At 36.3% G+C, this 20,680-nt stretch overlaps 1 protein-coding gene across 1 annotated transcript in view; it reads right to left on the reverse strand.

The window, feature by feature from the left end:
* ALMS1 (Alstrom syndrome protein 1) overlaps positions 1-20,680 on the reverse strand; it is a 172,005-nt gene that overhangs the window by 135,959 nt on the left and 15,366 nt on the right. Inside the window, exons 2-8 of the mRNA XM_012646415.1 lie at positions 16,680-16,799; positions 9,108-9,300; positions 5,983-6,100; positions 4,819-5,294; positions 3,146-3,264; positions 2,893-3,042; positions 2,001-2,004 (exon numbers count right to left, since the gene is read on the reverse strand). Of these exons, the coding sequence (XP_012501869.1) occupies positions 2,001-2,004; positions 2,893-3,042; positions 3,146-3,264; positions 4,819-5,294; positions 5,983-6,100; positions 9,108-9,300; positions 16,680-16,799 (1,180 nt within the window). The remainder of the gene's footprint in view (positions 1-2,000; positions 2,005-2,892; positions 3,043-3,145; positions 3,265-4,818; positions 5,295-5,982; positions 6,101-9,107; positions 9,301-16,679; positions 16,800-20,680) is intronic.

Genomic DNA, 20,680 nt, shown 5'->3' on the forward strand with positions numbered 1-20,680 from the left:
AAAAAAAAAAAAAAAACAAAAAAAGATACTTGTGAGAGAAAGTATGTGTGTTTAATAGCAATTTTTCCTCATGGCTTCTAAATGTAGAAAGAAAAAAGCTTCTATTACAATCTCGACTTTAATAAAATTTCATTATATCGAAGCTTCAAAATATAGAACTATTAGAGTAGGTAATACAAAGAAAATGTATAATGAAAAAGACAAGAAATATTTAAGAGTTTGACAGACTTTCATTACTAATTGAAAATGGGAGGAACCAGGAGAAAAAAAATCAAGATTAGTTTATCTCCCAATTTTTTTTCATCAATAATGAAGAATCAAAGATGACTAAGAAACTAGAAAAATGCTAACATTTCTCCTAAGAACTCAGAAATCTACAAGTCAGTCTGATTTTAGGAAAAACATGAGTTATTTTGATATAGGTAAGTTGAATGTGAGGTGACAACAATGTTCATAAGAAAACTTCATGCAAGATACCATAAGGACAAACATTAGGATCTAAAAACAGAGGTGATAATCCTCCACACAGAGATTAACATTTAAGCCTTGACAGGAAACTAGGTGTGGGGTACGGGAGTGAGAAATCTAAGGCTTAAACCTTAAATAATTTTTAGAGGTAAATGGTCAAAATAAGGGGTACTAGAATAGTATTTTATTATATGCTGCTACCAAGAAAAAGAAGAAAGAAAGAAAAACAAAATAATGACAGAAAGTATGAAACCACCCATTAGAGTCTAGCAGCCTAGTTTCAGTAAAGTGAAGGGAACTAATAGCTAGGCACTATATAAGTGCTATACCTTACCTCACTCAATATAAAAATGTTTGAGGTTGATTATTACCATTCCTATTTTTTATATAGATGAGGAAAGTGTTCGTCCAAAGTCATTTGCTCAAGACACAAGGCTAACAAAGTAACTGAACTGGATTTTGACTCCAAATCTCTATGCTTTTTTCACAGCTCCAAAATGCACCAGACATAAGAGCATAACCAAATAATCATCTAGAAAAATGATGGGTAGACAGATATAAAAGTGAGCCAAGTAAGTATGAATAACTCTTCTGTGACATAGGTGAGGAGAATAAGGAAGAAACCAAGGAGTAGGCAAGCACTCTGAGAGAAAGCCATGCAGAAAAATGACTACCATTTCTGGCTCCTTATTTCTCTAGTATTGACATTAACTCCTAGACCACAGAATGTAGCTAAGAGTGAAGAACAATATAGGGAACGGCATCTTCCCTAGATTGTAAGAACATACTTAAGGCTACATTTAAGGGCAGATAAAATTTGGAATAGTGATCAAAATTAATCTCAGCACATTAACTGAGTATGTATCTTCGTTTTTAAAATATATTTTATCTACATGAAAAGTTGATGTAAGTCACAAAAGTAGTATTTAAAAATTAGAACTCTCTAAAAATTGATATTTCATTTCTCATTCTTATTGAAACCGACTTTAAGCAATAGCCTTCAAAACCTTCACTCTTGCCAAAATAATGTAAAATCTTGATCTTCATTTCACCAAGAGTAGTTAAACAGGGAGGCAGTTTATGGTATAGAGTATTTAAGTACACAAATAAGGTTAGTTTCAAACACTGATTCCCCTATTTGCTGACTAAGCATGAGCAAGTCCCTTAATTCTCTAAGTATCGATTGTAAAATGATGATGATAATGATCTCCAATGATTCTACTTGCTAGGACTGACTGTCGGACTAAATAAATTGATGTATATATGTATACCTCATAGCATAGTATTTGAGCACAGAGTGTTAACTCTCATTTTAATCCACATTGTTATCAGATTAAAATTAGAAGTAAACAATGCCTCCTTTAGAATACTTAAAAAAATAAAATTAATCTAATAGTTCTCTATGTTAAATTTTTTCCATAAATTCAACAAATTATAAACAAAAGAAAAATTTCATTTTCTCTTATCAACTGTCTGAACCTAAAGATCTAAATATGGTTGTAACCCAAACTAGTAGCTTTACAATGACATACCAATCTTATACACAGGAAAACAGGAAAAGAGAAGTAACATTAAGCACATCACCTATATTATCTAACTATATTTAATGATTAACAGGATATAAGGATATAAGGAAGTGGGGCCCACCTTGGAACTGACAGTTTTAGACAAAGAGGATGTGTGCAATGGGTCCAGAGGAACATTACGGCCAAGGGACTCAAGGATCCAGGCAAATAAAGCCTTGTACAACAGAAAGGTTGACACAGAATTTTTATAACACCCAAAGTTACCATTTTCTAGTACACACACACACACAATGATAATAATGAGAGAGGTAGAGAATGTGTAAAGACATGAGTATGTTGCTCATTTGGGCAGGGGGTTGTTAGTTCCTTTTGGGGACACTAGCCAGTTTGGATATTATGCACTTTATATTCTTCTTGGGCAAACACCTGAAGTCAAATCTTTCAAGATCTGCTAAATAGAAACACTTGAATATCCCAAGGCCTATTCCAAGGTTTGAACACTGAAAACCAGAGGGGTAAATAAAAAAAAAAAAACAGAAGGCACAATCATCGGAATGTCCCCACGAATGAGTCTAATCTTAACACCATCCCAAAGACTTTTGCTGGCACAACTGGGAAGAATTAGGGTGCCTCAAGATAAAAGGCCTGAGAGCTCTAAAGGACGGTCTTTTCCAAGACACCACAGAACTAAGTCTTATGGTCTACAAAACATAAATGCTTCTTTTATGCCAATCTTTAACAGATTAATGGAGCATATTCTCAAATATCAGATGGAGACCAAGTTACAAGTCACAAGTTGGTATCAGAGAATATAAATGGGCCCTTTACTTTCATTACCGTTTTCTGGCTAAAACATTCCTTTCCCCATCCATAAGAAATGTCAAACAGAAAAACTTACAGGCTTTTCAAAATTGCTCTCCTTTTCAGATGGTATTTGTAAAGTAGGTTGCCAGTGCAGGGAGCTATCACACATCTCTAGATCATCAAGCAAATTTTCTAAAGCTGCTAGCTCAATGTAATCACCAGTCAAGTCACATTGGTCATGTGTCTGGGAAATAGTAAAAAGTAACATAAAAACAAACAATGCCATTTCCTAAAACAATACCGGAAAAGACCATGTTTCCTACAACCATCATTTTATTGTGTCTCACCTTTCTTTGTAGTTCAGTAACTCTCTCACCGCACACAACAGCATTTTCATAATGGCTACAGCTTTCAGCAGCAGCATCTGAAGTAATGACGTCAGACTCAGTCTTCCCCTGCAGGCCCTCTACAAAATAGGAGTCATTCTGCATAATTGTATGTATAGTAAAACCGAACTCAGTTCCCACAGGCCGAGGAATTTCACCATGGCCTGCATCAGCTTTCAGCATTGTCTCTTGGCCAAATGCAATTGATGCATCACTGGTCGGTGGTAAAGCACCTTGTGATTCTGCATCATATGCCACCAAGTTTGCTGAAAAGCTGCTTCCTACAGCTATAGGTGGACTTTCAATGGCATTACTAGAGTTAACATCCTTACCCAAATTATAGTTTGAGGAATCTGCAACTTCTCCAAAGGTTGGCTGCTTTAAATCTTGTAAAACCAAAGAATCTGAAGTCGATACTTTCATATAATAATTAATGTTTGAAGATCCTACCTTCTCTGCAAGGTCAAGAGCAGGAACAGACTTTATCTTCCCAATGGGAAGAAATGGTTCATTGTTTATATCACACTGAAATAAAGCTGACTGTGTTTTGCCAAGACCAACAGCCTGGTTGTAAGATTTTTCACTTAAAGAAGCAGACGACTTAAGCTCTGGAATAACAGGAAGTGGCTTAATGAACATTTCCTGAGGAGCATTAGGGGGTGATTTTAAATTTGGATGCTGGTATAGGGAGCTATAATCATCATCTTTTTTATGTAACAATGGTTTTGAAGTTTCTGGCTCAAATACCCCAGGAGTAGATTGATAGCGTGGATGCTTAAGCTTATCAAAGAAAGAGTTTTCATCATTATAATTTAATGGGGAAAGATATGAATTTTTTGGTTCTCTCTCTTGGCTGTCATTCGTTAAAGATTTATTGATGTCAGTTTGGATTTCATTTACTGTACTCTCTTTCTTGGAAGGCTCAATAGAGGCAATAACTGCCTCAAAGGCTACATTTTCAGTAGCATCAACATTTTTCTCACCAAAAACAGAGGTTGCCTTTTGTTTTCCTTCCTCTTGAAAATACAGTTGTTCTGATGTCTCATCCAAATGGGATTTAACAGTTTGAAGAGGACCAGCAGAAGGCTCCACTTTAGAGATATCCTGTCCCCTGGAGAGTATATGTGCTTCTGAAACTTTTACAGAATTATCAGGAACTACAACATTCCCAATATACTGCATTTGTGAGGATCTGGGTTGCACCTCTGAAGATACTAACTTATTTTTAGTCTCTGTTTGTTCAAAGCATTGAGATAATTCCTCCAGCAGACTTTCTTCATCTTTTTCATAACCCTCCAAAGAATCCATCTGTTGTTTCGCCTCATTCCCAGCTGGAGTTCTTAAACAAACACTCTTAAAATAATGACTATCATACGTCGAGGGAACCCCTTTTCCTCTTCTTTCTAACAAACATCGCAAGAAAGAATATGACATTTTATTACCATGATGAGGAGCAACTTCGTGTGGAGGAGAAACACAGTCCTTACTGATTGCACATGTTTCTGGATGGTGTGGAGTTTCCTCGTTGTTCCATGGCACACAGGAAAAGGGAACACTAAAATTGTTACTTTCCTGGGGAATTTTATTGTCATCAACTGTGTCAGATGAATCGGAAAAAGAATCATGGTCCTTGCTGGTTAAATATGTTTCTCCCTGCTGTAAAACTCCCTGTGTCCAGTACTGTGCATATGAACAAGAAGCATCAAAATTATTGCTTCTGTTAGTATCTATGTTTCCATCAGTTATATCAGATGAAGTTGAAACCGAAACTTCATCTTTATTGGTCAAATTGCTTTCTGGCTGCTGTGTATCTTTTCGTGTCTTCCATGACATATATGAACAAGGAGAACCATAACTATCAGAGACTTTGGGGGTTTTCGGTTCATCAACAGTACCAGATGAAATAGCCTCTTCATTATTCCCTTGTTCAGAGGGTAAAAAAGAGTGCTGAGACCCAACAGCTGCGCTACCTGTAAGTGTGTGCTGAGATACACTAAAGCAACTGTTAGTTAAGTCTGAAGTTACTTCTGAGGTAGCCTGGAATAAAGCTTCACTAACTTCCGATGGTCGAGAAAGCCATTCGGTGTCTTCAGATCTATCAGGAATTCCCCTGAAAATATATAGTTAAAAATACATAACACATTAAAAACATTTAGTACTAACACAAAAACATAAAACTGATATGTCACCGAAATCAAGTTTATTTGAAAAATGTGTTGAAAAAGAAAAGATCTCCTAATTTCAAATTCCCTTAAGGTGGTTAATGATGGGACAAAGCAGATTTTTAACCAGAAGGTGAACTACCATCCTGTGACCCTGATAATTATCTCAGGCTTCTCCCAAAACAACAGACAAAAGAATCTGATTTTCATAATGCCAAAAAAAATGATTCTTTAAATGAAAAATTCAAAATAGTCTTTTAAACTTTACTATTTTAAATGTTTAGTTTATCACCTACCATGATTTAATACTCATTTAACCTGCATCAACTGTTTTGCTAGTCATTCATTATGCTCTTGAAAACCACTCAAGAAATGATCTACTCCCAAAATACAATACTAACTCAATCATTGGTTGATGATCTAATATGTATAGATCACTTTTCACAAAAGTAATTAGAAAGTAATATATAGCAAAAGGGTATCAAGTCTTAATTTAGGGCCTTATTTCCTTCAGAGCATGTGCCAAGAACATCTAATCCCCACCCCAAAGTCCCACATTAGCCTGAAGTCACTAATATTACTAACAGAATAAGAAAAGAAAGAGCAGAAAGGTTACGTGCAAATAAACCATCCTACCTCAGAGGTGCAAAGCCTAGTTCGCTTTGGTGAAATAAGGAGTCAGACCCAAACTCTTGGTCTTGTGTCGGACATGTCAGCAAAGGCAAATCAGGAGAAGCAAAGCTATCTTGTATGACTGTAAAGTTTCAAATACAAAAATGCTGAGTAATGCTGAAAATCAATTATTTAGCTTACTCAAGTAGTATTTTAAAGCATCTAAACAAGTTGCCATCTGGAAGTACGCACAAGCATTAGAATAATAACATAACAGCAGCAGTAGCAGCTACCAATTACTGAAAGCCTAAGGTCCAGGCACTTAACATACAATATTTCATTTAAACTCTCACGACAACCTTGAAAGAGAAGTATTAGTATACTTATAAGTGAGGAAAAATACTATTTGTTTCTATTGAAACAAAAATTATCATAAAATCAATAGCATTATATTTAAAATTAATTTAACTTGATGGGTGATGTTTTGCTAAAACTAAATTGCTTTTTCAATATGACTGTAATACTGATTGCTACAGTACAGTTTCTTGATTTCAAAATGCCTATAATACTGTGTAGAAAGTGAGGACTCCACTTTCTCATCACTGTTCCCCCTGAAATTACTACAAACCAAGGGTTCGCAAAGCTCACTACGGTATCTTCTGCCTTTCACCTGCTGCTCTCATACACCCTTCTCACCTTACCTATCATTATTCATCACACTCTTGTTTTAATCTTTGGTCTATCTGCTTCCCATCTAAATTGTCAACTCCATGTCTGCTTTACTAACAGTTATATCCTCAATTCCTAGCAAAGTACCTGCTACACTTAGTAGGTACCTGAAATAGATTCATTTATTGAATGAATTAAAAATGAGAAACTGATAGACAACCATTACCACCAAGGAACAATTGGTATGGTTCCTCTTTGGCCTCAGCTTAGAGAATCAGTCTTAAATCTTCATAATAGTCCTTCGCCCACCGAGAATCATGAAGAGTTTTTAACAGTCCCCATATACACTAAGGCTAATGCTACAAGGGGGACTCATGGGCAAGTATGGCAAATTTACTAGTACCGATTAACTATAGACTAAGTATTTAAAGAATTTGAGAGACTTTTCTAAAAAAAATTAGAGTTATCCCTAACCAGGTGCAGGAACCTACAGAAATCCTTATTATCTGAAATAACTATTTAGGTATAACTAAAGAATAGTAAGTAATAAGTAGGCAGCATTTCAGCATCTCCTTAAATATTTAAGAATATTTCAAAGTGCAACTGGAGAGTTAGAACAGGTATTAATAAATGGGAAAATGTATCTGCTAAAGGAGCAGGCCAAAACTATAGAGCTGAGGTCCCCAATCCCCTAGGTACTGAGCCACACATCCTGCCTGAGCCCAGCGCCACCCCCTGCCCCGCAGTCCCCCAAAACCCGCCCCTATCCATGGAAAAATTCTCTTCCATGAAACTGGTCCCTGGTGCCAAAAAGGATGGGGACTGCTGCTGTAGAGGATGGATATGCGTGTATTTGCATAGCGGGAAGGCTGTATATGTTACTGGCAATGCCTTTTTCTTACAACTTTCAACTGCTTATGTCCTCACATTTGGACAGCTGTTAACAGCTTGGATCCCTCTTTTCTGAGGTATTTAACCATTCTGGCACCAGTCATCATCATGACATTTGCCATTGGTGACAGCCTAAATACCACAATGACGGTACTTATGCATAATAAAACAGCATGATGGAATTTTCTCTAAATTATTGGATTTGCTCCAATAATTTAAAATGTTCTACTTTACCTATAGTAGGGGAGAAGCTAGAGTTATAAAACTTTACATTAGAAAACACTTCAGAGGTCACATCATACAGTCTCTTACCCAGTGCTGAAATCCTTCTACTACAGAATTTTGCTTGACATCTCACAGTAACATAAAGCTCACCTTTTGTTGTTGTTATATAGGCTTTTCCACTATTAAATGGCTCTATTAGAAAGCTGTTTCTTAGATCAAGTTGAAAAACAGCCTCTCTATAAGTTATATACTCATTTTAACCTCTAGACTAGGAGTTAGCAAATATTCTTTGTTAAGGGACAGATAGCAAATATTTCAGGTTTTGTCGGTCATATATAAACTGTTGCATATACTTCTTTTGTTTGTTTTTACAATTCTTTAAAAATGCAAAAACCAAGCTTTGGCCTGTCCATTGTAGTTTGCAGACTCTTGCTCTAGACCACACTCATTCCGTGATACTGTTATTTTCTGTTTACTGGATTGTCTTCCCAGAAGAGGAGGTAGCTTTCATCTATATCCCTAGCATCAAACACATAGTAGGTACTTAGATATTTATTACCTAAATGAATGAATAAGAAATAAGTTGCTTCCTCTTTAGCATGGCAGCCCTTTAAATATCTCATCATAGCAAGGTCTTCTCTTTCATCTACTATCATAATCATCTCTTCCCACAAAGGTACTTTAATTTTGTTAACATCTTTCTTAAAATGTCGACCTAAAATTGACTTTAAGGATCCACATCATAGAACACGTTGGCACTAATATCTTGATTTGGATAGCAATGGCTTATGTTTGAAAAGAACTTGTGAATTAATTTGCTTCTCTACAAAACCATAAAACCATCTTCATGACTGAATCCCTTGATGATTTGAAAAGTACTTAAAGTTTATCTTTTGTAAAGAGCTAACAAATCAGTTCTACACTAAACAGAGGAAAGCAGTTAAGATCGACCTCACTCAACCTCTTTACCTCAATTTTTTGGTGTGAAAGCTGGGGATAATAACATATGCTTTAATTAATTCTAAGAACCAAATGAGGTAAATGTGAACATTTGTTTTTTGTTTGTTTTCTAGGGATCTTGGAGTCTGGACTCCAAATTCAGGACTGAGAAGGCACACCCACTAGAGAGGAAGTTATCACTTTTCTGCCTTCTATGAGCAATAGGACATGATGAAATAAGGGGCACATTTAATATAACTAGACCAGCTGGCCAGTGTGAAAAACCAGAAATAAGCCCATCCCTTTGAGTATGGTTCTACAGAGCTCCTCAACTCAAAAAGTATTTAGTTACAGGACTCGCAGTCCCTAAAAACTGTTTTATAAATATGAGGTATTACTACTAGTTAAAAATAAGGAGGCATTACCTAACAATGGAGAACATAAGAGATCTCTGTTGGGTTCCTTTACTTGATATGATTGGGTCAATACACCCTCCTCCACAGAGGGGAAGTCTGTCACTTCAGTTCCTTCCGCTGTTGCACTAAACTCGGTCTGAGGTGTAGCCAAGGGTAGGGAAGAGTCCATTCCTTGAAGAAGACAATGCCAAGATTCTATTCTCTGAAACAATAATTTTAAAGGAAAACATGCTAAGTCATTAGCTGAGTTACAATACATATTAACATTTAGATTAAAATGTTCACTGATGTAGCATATAGCTTCCTATTTAATGACATTCTTATTAAAGTTTGGAAAATGTAAAGTTGTTCTTTCTATATTTTTCACAATATTAACTATATTTTAGGCCGGGCACGGTGGCTCACGCCTGTAATCCTAGCTCTCTGAGAGGCCAAGGCGGGCAGATTGTTTGAGCTCAGGAGTTCGAAACCACCCTGAGCAAGAGCGAGACCCCGTCTCTACTAAAAATAGAAAGAAATTAATCAGACAACTAAAAATATATAGAAAAAAAAAAATTAGCCGGGCATGGTGGCGCATGCCTGTAGTCCCAGCTACTCGGGAGGCTGAGGCAGTAGGATCGCTTGAGCCCAGGAGTTTGAGGTTGCTGTGAGCTAGGCTGACGCCACGGCACTCTAGTCCAGGCAACACAGTGAGACTCTGTCTCAAAAAAAAAAAAAAAAAAAAAAAAAAAATCTGTTAACCTGAGAGGAACTACCTGCTATTATGTAAATCTGTTACCCCTGGCAATTATTCACTATTTCCTATAAGTTACCATGTAAGACCTCATTCAGGGCTTTTGAGACCCAGGAGAGGTCTAAGCCCCCTGAGCTCCCGCTTTGCCTATAATCTTTATAAACTTATAAAACTATATCTTCGTCTCAGTGTATTCTTTTATTTCTTCCATTTTCCATTTCTCTCTATTATTTTCTTATCCCTTGCAACTCTACCAAAGGGACCCGGTTTTTTGCGGGAACACTAGCCACGTTCCCGGCACATGAAGACAACTATCCTGTCACATTTACAATTTTCATCATTCCTTTCTTATTTGTATATCCGTCTTCATTCCTCTGAGAGTTCACAGTCCTCCTTATAATCACCACCTTGCAAACATCCTTAACTTTCTTGCATTTTTCTCCCATTACTCTGTTTGCCAGGTAAAAGTTAATGCTGGTTAAACCTTCTTCCTGCCTGAATTCAACAGCAGCGTGTTGCTGGAGAAATCATACACCCCAACTGACTGGTTTTCCTTTAAATTGATGACATTAAACCTCAAGGGCACTCAGTATTGCCTGGAAATCCTACATTTTCCTGGTGAGCTGACTCTCTAAAATGATTATGTTATACTTTCTCTCTCCTCAGAGCTATTAAACTATCCTTCATTTTCAACTGATGACCTCATCTCCTACTTCAATCAGTATACAGCAGTGGACAGGAACTCCACTGTCTCCCTATCACCATTTGGTGATCTACAACACCACTATCAGATTTCTACCTTACGACTTTTAAAAAAAGGTCTCTCAGACCAGGTGCAGTGGCTCACCCTGTAATCCCAGCACTTTGGGAGGCCAAGGCAGGAGGATCACTTGATGCCAGTAATTTGAGACTTAAGTGAGCTATGATCATGCTACTGTACTCCAACCTGGGCAACAGAGCAAGACTCTGTCTCTTAAAAAAATGTTTTTAAAAAGTCTAACTCTTAAAGGCCTTTCCATCTCATTTCATTTTTTTCAATGTTTTCCCTCCTATATGTAATTCTCCCACTTTCCTTCATTTTTCTCTCATTACTAAATCATTCTTCTCCCCATGTAAACATATTCTTATAATTTCCCATATTATAAAATGAATTTTAAAATAACCTCTGTTCAACATTCCTATTCTTTCTGCATCATGCATTTTGTTCCTATGTTTCTATCACACAAAGATTCTCTGTGTTATACCTTTTAAATCAATATAAAAATGCCAACAAATCTCTAAATATTTTTGAAAGATGTGAGTAGGGATAACAAATAAGTATTCAGAAAAACAATTTTGAGGGAGAAGTAAATGTTGGAGATACAAATTTGCAATTTACCAATATACAGATATATTTAAAGCCCTGGATCTAGATGAGAATCAAAAACATTTCAACATTTGGAGCAGCAGTCAAAAACTCAAATGTGTATAGGGGGCCAGAGAGGAGGGACAAATGAAGGAATCTGGGCCAGGCACAGTGGCTCACACCTATAATCCCAGCACTTTGGGAGGCCGAGGTAGGAAGATCACTTGAGCCCAGGAGTTCAAGATCAACCTGGACAACACAGTGAGACACCATCTCTATATAAAATAAAAAATAAAAAATTAGCTGGGCATGGTGGTGCACACCTGTAGTTTCAGCTATTCAGGAAGCTGAGGCAGAAGGATCACTTGAGCCCAGGAGTTTGAGGCTGCAGTGAGACCAATGATGATGCCACTGCACTCTAGCCCGACAGAGCAAGACCCTGTCTCTTTAAAAAAAAAGAGAGAGAGAGAGAGTGGACTCTGTCCTGGACTTAGAGAGTAATTAGACCTACAGCTAAGTATGCAGTGCATGCTCACTTTAAATTATTTTATTTCAAAATTTTTTAAACATTGTACCAAAAAAATAAGTTTTTGCAAACACATTTGAGTCATACTCAGGCCCATGGCTTACAAATTTTGATTTTGAGGTTTAACAGACAAAAATAAAGCAGCAAAAGATACTGAGAGAGAATAGCCAGAGGAGTAGAAAGAAAACCAGGAAAAGCCAAGAAAGGAAATGATGTTAATAAGTTATGTGATACTTAATAATGTCAAATACATTTATTATACCTAAGATAAGGACAGAAAAGTATTCACTGTATTCAGCTCCACAAATATTGCTGGTAACACTTGCTTTCACAGGGTTATGATCAGAACACAATATAGATAGAGTAGAAGAATAGGCACATCCTAGCCAGTGTAATAAGGCAAAAAAACAAAAAAAAAAAGGAAATATAAGGCAAATACATTAAAAAGGAAAAAATAAAATACAGTTTATATAATTGTCCACAGAGAAAGTCCTAAAGAATCTACAAAAAAGCTACTAAAACTAGTAAGTAAGATTAGCAAGGTCAAAGGACACAAGGTCAATATAAAGTCAACTATATTTCTATATGCTTGTAGACTTATATAGAAATTCAAGGAATCTAGAACAAATCATTTTTAAAAAGAGGAACAAAGTGAGAAAAATCACACTATCTGATTTTAAGACAGTATAGTAATTAAGGGTATAATGTTGACATGAGGATGGACATACAAATCAATGGAACAGAGAGTGCAGAAATAGACCCACACATACAATGCCAATTTATTTTTCACAAAGATGTCAAGAAATCCACCAGAGAAAAAGATAGCAAATGGTGCTGGAATAACAATTAAATATTCACACCATATACAAAAACCAACTCAAAATGGATCATAGACATAAATGTAAAACCTAAAACTATAAAACTTCTGAAACAGTGGTTCTCAGCTAAAGGAGATTTTGGCACCCCTCTCCTCTCAACCTTGGGACATTTGACAATGTTAGGAAACATTTTTGATGGTTACAACTTGGGGAAGTATTATGGATATATCTAGTGAGAAGAGGCCAGGGATGCTGTTAAAAATCTTATGATACACAGGATAGCCCCTTATAATTAACAATTATTCAGCCTAAAATGTCAATAGTGCCAAGGTTGAGAAACACTGGTCTAGAAGAAAATCTCTGTGACCTAGTCTTAAGTGAAGATTTCTCAGACAGGACACAAGAAGTACAAACTACAAAAGGAAAAATAAAATCAATAAATCAATTTCATCAAAATTAAAACTTCTGCTCTTCAAAGACAAGAGAATACACAGACAAGCCATTGACTGGGAGAAAATATTTTCAAAAGACATTTGATAAAAGACTTGCATCTAGAACTATAAAGAACTCTCAAAGCTCAACAAATGAAATAAAATAGCCATAAAAAATGGAGAAGAGATTTAAACAGATCTTTCACTGATGAAGAAACATGGAGGGCAAATAAGCACACAAAAAGATGTTCAATATCATTAGTTATCAGGGAAATGCACATTAAAATCATAATGAGACACCACAATATACCTTCCAGAGTGGTTAATATTAAAACAAACAAACAAAAAAACCTGATGTACTAAGAGCTGACAAGAGTGCAGAACAACTGGAACTCTCATACACTACTGGGAATACAAAATGGTATAACCACTTTGGAAAACATTTGGCACTTTCCTGTGTTAAACACACAATTACCATATCAGCCAAGAAACCCATTCCTAGGTATTTACTTAAAAGAAATGAAGTCATATGCCTACTCAAAAACCCATACATAAATGGTATACTACTCAGCAATAAAAATTAAAGTGGAACAAACTATTGATACATGCAATAACATAGATAAATCTCAAAAGCATGTGCCAAGTGAAAGAAGTCAGATTCAAAAGTTTATACACTGTATTATTCTGAGAAGGTAAAACTACAGAGACAGAAAATCTGATCAGCAGTTGCCAAGGACTAGGGGTGGGGGAAGTAATTGACTACAAAGGGACACATGGGAACTTTTTCGGGGTGATGGCAAAGTTGTATATCTCAAATGTGGTGGTGGTTGCATGACTATATATATTTGTCAAAACTCATTTAACAAACTGTACACCTAAAAGAGTGAATTTTGATATATTTAATTTATATCTCAATAAACCTGACTCTTAAAAAATAAGGGTAGGATATCAGGAAATGGAAACAAAAATGTAGACAACTGTTATATTTCACTGTGTCAGGGAGCAGAATATTGAACGGGGCAGTAGCTGTAAAGGAAGAGAAGATGAGACATTTGTACTCAAGTTGCTAGCAATGACAAAGTCTGAACTCTGACCATGGAGGAGTAGGAGAAAGCTGAAAGGAGATACGGAGGGAAAGATTGCTGGAGGTTAGATCAAAGGCCTGAGAACTTCAGGCATTGGATGGGTAATGTATTAATAAGTTGAAATGAGAGAAATAAAGAGAGGAAGACATTGTAGCAAGAACTGTAGTTTTCAATTAATAAAGAGTGGTAACTCAGATGACAGCAACGCAGATAAATAATGAGCAGAGTAATCAGAAGGAAAAAAAGAGAGAAGAGAATTAGACAGTTGCATAATGTTCCAGCTATTCTGAGGAACCCAGGTACAAAGGCTTTGGGATTCATCATGATTCGTATTTTATAAGATGGGGACAAAATGAAGATATCAATTTTTGGACTATGCTCTACCATAAACATGCCCTCAGAGAATATTGAATTATTTAGGAATATATCCCTGTATTAGTTTCCTAGGGCTGCCATAACAAAGTGACACAAACCAGGTCACTTAAAACAAAAGAAATTTATTCTCTCATAGTTCTAGAGTCCAGAAGTTTGAAATCAAGGTGTTGACAGGGTTGTACTCCCTCCGAAGCCTCTAAGGCAGCCTTGTCTTATGGCAGCATAACTCCAATCTCTGCCTCCATCCTCACATGACCATCCTCTCCTTGTGTGTCTTTTTCTTCACATGGCATTCTCCTATCATATAGGTACACCAGCCAAATTGGATTGAGGGCCCATGCTACTCCAATATGACCTCACTTTAACTGAAATAATTGTATCTGCAATCACCCTATTTCCAAGTAAGGTCACATTCTGAGGTACTGGGGATTAGGACTTCAACATATCATTTGAAGGGCACAGTTTCACCCAAAACAATTCTCCTCCATTTAATGGCCCCAGTGTACTACTGTGCTTTTTTCTGGTCAAGGTTTCCCTTAATTCCTTTTCCTCAGTAACAGCAAATCTCCCTTCCTTCATATTTCACATCTAATGGGTAACCACTGCAATTTAAGGAAAACTGAAGGTAGAAGAAATATGCTACCCAAGTTATTAGATAACCAACCTTACAAATATTTAACCATCATAAAAGTGAGGCTGCATTTTTCCTCCAATAACCATATATGAGCCTTTTTCCTATCTGCTCACGATTTTCGCATTTCTTCAAAGTTAATGACTATGTTCTAGAACAAGGTTCTGAAAGTGTGGTCCAGGGACCCCTGAGGGTCACTGACATCCTTTCAAGGAATCTATGACAGTCTCCTTTTTCTAACTACCTATTTATGTAAGGCCAGAATGTCTTCATATACTTCAACCAAAAACATTTCAATAGACTGAATGCAGAAGCAGATATGAGAATTCAGCTATCATGGTAAATTTTATGTGTCAAAACGACTGGGTCACAGGATGCCCAGATATTTGATTAAACATTATTTAGGGTGTGCAGATACACATTATTTAGATACACTCCATGTGAGTGTATCTGGATGAAACTGACATTTGAATTTGGAGACTAAGTAAAGCAGACTGCCCTTCCCAATGTGGGTGGGCCTGATCCCATACACCGAAGGTCTAAATAGAACAAAAGGCTGAACAAGAGGGAAATTGCTCTCCCTGCCTGATGGCCTTCCAGCTGGAGGCTCTTCTGCTTTCAGACTCAGACCAGAATTTATACCACTGGCAGTCCTGGTTCTCAGATCTTTGGGCTCAAACTGTAACTGTACCATCAGCTCTCCTGGGTCTCCAGCTTGCAGATCTTGGGACTTCTCAGCCTCCATAATCACATAAACCAATTCCTTATAATAAATATTGACAAAGATATACATCTATCTATATGTAGACAGATATATATGACTGCATCCTATTGGTTCTATTTCTCTAAAGAACCCTGACTAATGCACCAACTGGCTTCTGTTAAGCCAGATGTTAAAGAGATTTACAAAGATGTAAAACAGTGCTACTCTTCCAATTAATTGTTTTTGGTTTCGGAAAATAGTCATTTTTCACTTTAAAATATACTACTTATGGTAATATGTAATGGGTGTGTTCTTTTGAAATAAATTTTAAAATAAATGTTTTTAAATGTTTTTATTTCTTGTATGTTAAATATCTATATAGATAATCCACATAAACAAAAGCTCTTTAGAATACTTTTTAAGAATATAAAGAGTTCTGAGACCAAAAAAAGTGAATTGCTGTTCTACATAAAGGTTACGAAGATCTATTAGAAAAACAGAATATTAGGCTGGGCACAGTGGCTCATGCTTGTAATCCCGGCACTTTGGGAAGCCAAGTTGGGAGGACTGCTTGAGGCCAGGAGTTCAGGAGTTCAAGAATTCAGAAGACTAGCCTGGACAACAGAGTGGGACCCCATTTCTACAAAAAATAAAAAAAAAAAAATTAGCTGGGTGTCGTGGCATCTGCCTGTAGTCCTAGCTACTCAGAGGCTGAGCCAGGAGGATCACTTGAGCCCGTGAGTTTGAGGTTACAGCTGACTATGATTGTGCCACTGCACTCCAGCCTGGGTGACAGAGGGAGACCTTGTCTCAAAAAAAAAAAACAAACCCAAGAATATTAGAGCAATTTACTTCTTTCTATTCTTCACAGCTAAATCAGAATTTCTTATGCTTTTTATCTAAAGAAAATGTTTGCCAGTTACAGAAGACATACCTGATCATCCCCAGAACCCCACTGAGCTGTTGTTTCTGGTGCATTTGTGTCAGAAATTTGTGTTCTACTATTGCCTTGATGACATGACTGTTGCCATACATAACAGGTCAATGGAACAACCTAAAAATCAAAAGCAGACTTAACTAGAGTCATAACACAACCACTACAATTATACAACAATAAAAATACTTTAATATTTAGATCATACTTCTCAGTTTATAAAGTTTATAAAGCATATATATTTCACATATATATTTCCACTTTGCAACCACTATCCAAGCTATTATTCTCACTTAAAAATAAGGAAATAGGGTCACATTTTCTCAGGGCCTCTTGAGGCCATTTGTGCCACCATGTAAGCCCCTGCGCACAGTGATACCAGCACTTTGGGAGGCTGAGGCAGGAGGATCATTCGAGGGCAGGAGTTTGAGACCACCCTGGGGAACATAGTGAGACCTCATCTCTAAAAAAAATTGTTTTTAAATTAGCCGGGTGTGGTGGCACATGCCTATAGTCCCAGCTACCCAGGAGGTTGAGGAGGGAGGATCGCTGGAGCCCAGGAGTTCAAGCCTGCAGTGACCTGTGATTATGCCACTGCACTCCAGCCTGGGCAACAGAGCAAGACCCTGTCTATTTTTAAAAAAAGAAAAGGAAAAAAAAAAAAAAAAAGGATGGGGTCATAAAGTAAAACAGGCAGCCATGAGTTAAGAAAAGATGAATGCTAACAAAAAAATTAATAACTCCAAATGTAAAAGTCATTAAAAAGGTTGAGATAAATACTAAATAGAACACAATTAAAGGCAAAATAAGTAAGTTGTAAGTTACCACCCAATAGTAGCACACAATGGGTTAAACACAAGAAAACTATGAAAGAAACTGGAAGAGACATGGGAGTACTTTGAGGGGCCATAACATAGACCATTTAGAAGTTTTCAGGTAAAGTACAGCAGGAATAGTAAAGTAATATCTGATAGCTAATGGATCTACACCAACCAGAAAAGAGAACCCAAGGATATTATGACCAATTATATCTTTTTTTTTCAACCTATTTCAGAGGCAAGGGACCAGTTCTATCAATTTCTGTGTCTGCATAGATCAATGGAACAGAATAGAGAACCCAGAAATAAAACCACATATCTATAACCAACTGATCTTTGACAAAGCAGACAAAAATATACACTGAAGAAAGGATATAGTATTCAATAAATTGTTCTGGGAAAATTGGATAGCCTCATGCAAAAGATTGAAACTGCATATCTCTCACAATACATAAAAATTAACTCAAGATGTACTAGAAACTTAAATGTAAGACCTGAAACAATAAAAATCCTAGAAGAAAATCTAGGAAAAACTGTTCTTGACATTGGCCTAGGCAAAGACCAAAAGCAAATTCAACAAAAACAAAAATAGACAAATGGGACTTAATTAAACTAAAAAGCTTCTGCACAGCAAAAGAAATAATTAAAAGAGCAATAGACAACCTACAGAATGGGAGAAAGTATTCTCAAACTGTGTCCAACAAAGGAGTACTATCCAGAATCTACAAGGAACTCAAACAACTCAGCAAGAAAAAAACAACTCCATTAAAAAGTGGGCAAATGACATAAATGGGCATTTTTCAAAAGAAGACCTACAAAGACCAAAAAACATTATGAAGAATGTTCAACATCACTAGTCAGTAGACAAATGCAAATTAAAACCACAATGAAATATTATCTTACTTTAATTAGAATAGCCTTCATTAAAAAGAAAACAATAGATGTTAGGGATGCAGTGAAAAGGGAACACTTATATGCTGTTGGTGGGAATGTAAATTAGTACAACTTCTACGGAAAGCAGTATGAAGATTTCTCAATCTTCAAAGAACTAAAAGTAGATCTACCATTCAATCCTACAATCCCATTATGGATATATACCCAGAGGAAAAGAAATCATTATACCGAAAAGACACCTGCGCTCATATGTTTATCACAGCACAACTCACAGTCACAAAGATATGGAATCAACCTAAGCACCCATCAACTGATAAGTGGATAAAGAAAATGTGGTATGCATATATCAGGGAGCATTACTCAGTGATAAGAAAGAATGAAATAATGTCTTTTGAAGCAACTTGGATGGAACTGGAGGCCATTATCCTAAGTGAAATAAATCAGAAACAGAAAAATAAATACTGCATGTTCTCACTTATAAGTGGGAGCTAAACTATGGCTACGCAATGACACACAGAGTGGTACAATGGACAGTGGAGACTCAAATGGAGGGGGAGGGGTTCGGAGGGGTATAGGATGAAAAATTATCTACAGGGTACAATGTACAGTATTCGGGTGATGGGCACTCTAAAAACCCAGACTTCACTGCTATACATGTAATGGAATTCAACTTTTACCCCCTAAATCTACTAAAATGAAAAAACAAAAATTTTCTGTGCTTGATAACAGGCAGAGCAACTAACTTGCTACAAATTACCAAAGGTGCAGAAAGAAACTTGTTAAAATTAATAAGAACTCTTTTATATGCATAATTGAGCTCAAAAGAAATTCGGAAAAGTCACTACAGCTAAATAACAAATAGGAAACTAAAAATCAAAGCAGTAATTGAATAATCACAAAGTCTAATGTCTCATAGTTCTAATTTGTATAACCTAGCCCTCATGTAGGTTTGGGGCTAAAATTTATACCCCTTCATGTCTGAAATCACAAGCTGGAAAATCAAAAGTGATTCTAGGTTAGTAACACCTCAAAATGCCTGATACAAGCAAAATACATAAGACAACAAATAAAAATTTTAAAAAATAAGATGAAAGAAATATATCTGTAATTATAATAAGTGTACATGTGCTAATAACAGTAGTTTAGAGAAGAGACTGTCAGATCAAATTTTAAGAGATATATGTTATTTGTAAGCTACATGTTATTTATAACAAATATACCTAAGTCATAAAGACACAGAATGTTTAAAAATAAAAGTACAGAAAATAACATGCCAGAAAAATATTAAAATAGATTACTTACCTACATATATACGCACATATAAAATACTGTTTCACATCTTAGATTCTAAGTGTATCTTTTCTACCTGTTTTTGACTCATTTACATATTTTAGTTTTGAAAATACTTCCTTTTTTGAATGGATGCTATTCTTCTTTCCTTTATCTCTTCTGTACCAAATTAATGTTATACCAGGGTTTCTCAACATTGGCACTATTGATATGTGGGGCTGGGTAATATTAATACTTTGTTGTGAGAAGCTGCCCTTTGCACTGTAGGATGTTCAGCACCAACACTGGCCTCTATCCACTAGATGCTAGTAGCGCCCCAGATCCCTCCAATTAGTGACAATGAAAAAATGTCACCAGACATAGCCAAATTCCCTTGGGAGCCAAACAGCTACAGCTGAGAACTACTGTGTTACGCAAATCAATACTGAGAAGAAAAAAAAGACACTACTGAGTATAAAGCATGATAACTACATAATGATTAAATTACCAAGTCTTCTAGGACTGCAGTCCCAAACTCCTGAGCCATAGACCGGTTTGTGGCATGTTTGGAACCAGGCCACACAGCAGAAGGTGAGTGGCAGGAGAGTGAGTAAAGCTTCATCTGTATTTACAGCCACTCCCCATCACTCACATCACTGCCTGAGCTTCTCCTATCCCATCCCCATCCACCAAAAATTGTCTTCCAAGAAACTGGTCCCTGGTACCAAAAAGGTTGGGGACTGCTGATTTAGAAGATATAACAATTCTTGAATTGCATACCTCTAACTAAATATTTTAAGGCTATCTTAACAAAACTATACGAAGAAAATAAACCTACCATCATAGTGGGAGAATTTTAACATATCTTTCTCAATAATTGACAGGTCAGACAAAAAATAACCAAGCAATGTAAGAACAAACTTGATCCAATAACCTTACATAGAACTTAGTACCCAAAGAGAAAAAACAAAAACTCTATTTTCTACTTCTATATTTCTAAATAATTCAAATAGTAATGGA

This window comes from Propithecus coquereli, unplaced genomic scaffold (assembly GCF_000956105.1).
Source record: "Propithecus coquereli isolate 6110/MARCELLA unplaced genomic scaffold, Pcoq_1.0 Scaffold243, whole genome shotgun sequence".
In the NCBI taxonomy this organism is placed as follows: Eukaryota; Metazoa; Chordata; class Mammalia; order Primates; family Indriidae; genus Propithecus; species Propithecus coquereli.